Here is a 3,680-nt window from a genome sequence, read left to right as displayed (position 1 = left end):
TGGTTGTTAGAGTTTAACCCAAGCAAATGTAATGTAAAGAAGATAGGTGTAGGGAGCAGGAGGCCAGAAACTATGTATCATCTGGGAGATGAAATTCTTTAAGAGTCAGAAAGAGAAAAAGACTTGATATCACGCCAGACCTGTCCCCTGCAGCCCATATCAAGAGGATAACATCAGCGGCATATGCCAGGCTGGCCAGCATAAGAACAGCCTTTAGAAACTTGTATAAGGAATCATTCGGAACTTTGTATACCACATATGTCAAGCCAATCCTGGAGTATGCAGCCCCAGCATGGAGTCCATATCTAGTCAAGTATAAGACTAAACTGAAAAACGTTCAAAGGTTTGCCACCAGACTAGTACCCGAGCTGAAAGGTATGAGCTACGAGGAGAGACTACGGGAATTAAACCTCACATCGCTGGAAGACAGAAGAGTTAGGGGGGACATGATCACCACATAAAATATTCTCAAAGTAATTGATAGGGTAGCCAAAGACAGGCTATTTAAAACAAGGGTCACACGCACTAGGGGACACTGGTGGAAACTGAGAGCCCAAATGAGTGCCCGCCTCTAGAACTAGGTGAGACTGGCCCATAGAGAGGATGAGGTGCAAGGAGAGAGAGTGCGGTAACAAAGAACGGCCCCAACACGGATTGTTGTGGAATGTTAGTCACTAACAATGGTTGTGTGAAGCACTAGGGAGGTAAGGTAGGCCAGGGAGGCCAGGGAGGCTAGGGAGGTGAAGATGGCCAGGGAGGTGAAGGAGGCCAGGGAGGAAAGGGAGGCTAGGGAGGTGAAGATGGCCAGGGAGGTGAAGGAGGCCAGGGAGGAAAGGGAGGTGAGGGAGGCCAAGGAGGTGAAGGAGGCCAGGAGAGTGAGTGAGGCCAGGGAGGCCAGGAAGGTAAGGGAGGCCAGGGAGGTGAAGGAGGCCAGGGAGGAAAGGGAGGCTAGGGAGGTGAAGATGGCCAGGGAGGTGAAGGAGGCCAGGGAGGAAAGGAAGGCTAGGGAGGTGAAGATGGCCAGGGAGGTGAAGGAGGCCAGGGAGGAAAGGGAGGTGAGGGAGGCCAAGGAGGTGAAGGAGGCCAGGAGAGTGAGTGAGGCCAGGGAGGCCAGGAAGGTAAGGGAGGCCAGGGAGGTGAAGGAGGCCAGAGAGGTGAGGGAGGCCAGGGAGGTGAAGGAGGCCAGAGAGGTGAGGGAGGCCAGGAAGGTGAGGGAGGCCAGGAAGGTGAGGAAGGCCAGGAAGGTGAGGAAGGCCAGGGAGGTGAGGAAGGCCAGGGATGTGAGGAAGGCCAGGAAGGTGAGGGAGGACAGGGAGATGAGGGAGGCCAGGAAGGTGTGGGAGGCCAGGGAGGTGAGGAAGGCCAGGGATGTGAGGAAGGCCAGGAAGGTGAGGGAGGACAGGGAGATGAGGGAGGCCAGGAAGGTGTGGGAGGCCAGGGAGGTGAGGGAGGCCAGGAAGGCCAGGAAGGTGAGGGAGGCCAGGGAGATGAGGGAGGCCAGGAAGGTGTGGGAGGCCAGGGAGGTGAGGGAGGCCAGGAAGGTGATGGAGGCCAGGGAGGTGAGGGAGGCCAGTAAGGTGAGGGAGGCCAGTAAGGTGTGGGAGGCCATGGAGGTGAGGGAGGCCAGAAAGGTAAAGGGAGCCAGGAAGGTGAGGGAGGCCAGTAAGGTGTGGGAGGCCAGTAAGGTGTGGGAGGCCAGGGAGGTGAGGAAGGCCAGGAAGGTGAGAGAGGCCAGGAAGGTGAGGGAGGCCAGGGAGGTGAAAGAGGCTAGGGAAGTGAGAGAGGCCAGGAAGGTGAGGGTGGCCAGTAAAGTGAGAGAGGCCAGGAAGGTGAAGGAGGCCAGTAAAGTGAGGGAGGCCAGTAAAGTGAGAGAGGCCAGGAAGGTGAGGGAGGCCAGTAAAGTGAGAGAGGCCAGGAAGGTGAGGGAGGCCAGTAAAGTGAGAGAGGCCAGTAAAGTGAGAGAGGCCAGGAAGGTGAGGGAGGCCAGTAAAGTGAGAAAGGCCAGTAAAGTGAGAGAGGCCAGGAAGGTGAGGGAGGCCAGTAAAGTGAGGGAGGCCAGTAAAGTGAGGGAGGCCAGTAAAGTGAGAGAGGCCAGGAAGGTGAGGGAGGCCAGTAAAGTGAGAGAGGCCAGTAAAGTGAGAGAGGCCAGGAAGGTGAGGGAGGCCAGGAAGGTGAGGGAGGCCAGTAAAGTGAGGGAGGCCAGTAAAGTGAGAGAGGCCATGAAGGTGAGGGAGGCCAGGAAGGTGAGGGAGGCCAGTAAAGTGAGGGAGGCCAGTAAAGTGAGGGAGGCCAGTAAAGTGAGAGAGGCCAGGAAGGTGAGGGAGGCCAGGAAGGTGAGGGAGGCCAGTAAAGTGAGGGAGGCCAGTAAAGTGAGAGAGGCCAGGAAGATGAGGGAGGCCAGGAAGGTGAGGGAGGCCAGTAAAGTGAGGGAGGCCAGTAAAGTGAGAGAGGCCAGGAAGGTGAGGGAGGCCAGGAAGGTGAGGGAGGCCAGTAAAGTGAGGGAGGCCAGTAAAGTGAGAGAGGCCAGTAAGGTGTGGGAGGCCAGGGAGGTGAGGAAGGCCAGGAAGGTGAGAGAGGCCAGGAAGGTGAGGGAGGCCAGGGAGGTGAAAGAGGCTAGGAAAGTGAGAGAGGCCAGGAAGGTGAGGGAGGCCAGTAAAGTGAGAGAGGCCAGGAAGGTGAGGGAGGCCAGTAAAGTGAGGGAGGCCAGGGAAGTGAGGGAGGCCAGTAAGGTGTGGGAGGTCACAGAGGTGGCAGTTGTTGTTGACCCGGCGAGGAGTGAGGACCTCGTGTCGCTGCTGACGTGGCTTGTGTACCGTGTTATTGCTGAGGGGGCCTTGGGGCCGTGACGGTCTGCGATCATGGGGGAGCCTGTGCCCCGTGTCTCCAGGCAGGCCTCCATTGGCCTGGAGTTTTCTGGGATTACTTCGTACCACGCTGTGAAGGTGGTAATGATTGATATGTTTATTGTCCCAGTGGAGTCTGTATGTGGTGTGCAGCTGCTCGCCGGCCGGCGGGCGATAGTCAAGTTCAACTCTCCGGCGATTTATCAAGATATCGTCATGCGCTATGATGGGCGCTCATTCGATCTTCCTGGGGATGGTGGGTCGGTAACCCTATCCGACCGTTGTGGAGTCACGACGTATGTGGCTGTGCATGGGATGCCTTTTGAGTTCTCTGAGGATCTTCTACGTAGGTACTTTGCCTGGTTTGTGCGGGTTCTACATGTGAGGATGAATGCTGTCCCTACCCGGAGATAGAAGGGGGTTCCGTGTGGGACCCGCACTCTCGCCATGCGCCTCCAGGGTTCTGTGCCGTCCTCCATCATGCTGTTAGGGTTCCCGATTCGTGTTTTTAATGCAGGACAACCTCGGACTTGTTTCCGGTGTGGCCTCCCGGGTCACCTGGCCGCCGAGTGTGAGGAGCGCTGGGTCACCCCTGTCAACCTTTTCCAGGAGGAGGATTTTCCCCCTCTGTCGGCCCCGGACCTGTCTTCCCGTGATGGTCAGGATGTTGCTTCCCTGCTGGTTTCTGCCCCGGTGTTGGATGGTGGTGTGGATGTTGACGTGGGGGTTGTGGCGGCCTCGCCCCCGTCACCGGCTTCCCCGCCTCCGACGTCCCTACCCCTGTCGCCCCTGCCCGCTCCGTCTCAGCCGCCCGTGCCTGCTCCGTCCCTACATGTG

At 57.9% G+C, this 3,680-nt stretch overlaps 1 protein-coding gene across 1 annotated transcript; it reads right to left on the bottom strand.

Annotated features, from left to right (window-relative positions):
* Positions 1 to 667: 667 nt before the first annotated feature.
* LOC138363697 (uncharacterized) lies at positions 668 to 2,860 on the bottom strand. The gene has a single exon (XM_069323088.1). It carries the CDS (start codon positions 2,858 to 2,860, stop codon positions 668 to 670), a length of 2,193 nt encoding a protein of 730 aa, XP_069179189.1.
* Between the last annotated feature and the right edge of the window lie 820 nt (positions 2,861 to 3,680).

This window comes from Procambarus clarkii, chromosome 1, assembly GCF_040958095.1.
Source record: "Procambarus clarkii isolate CNS0578487 chromosome 1, FALCON_Pclarkii_2.0, whole genome shotgun sequence".
Taxonomy (NCBI): domain Eukaryota; kingdom Metazoa; phylum Arthropoda; class Malacostraca; order Decapoda; family Cambaridae; genus Procambarus; species Procambarus clarkii.
This window is presented reverse-complemented; position numbering and strand designations above follow the sequence as displayed.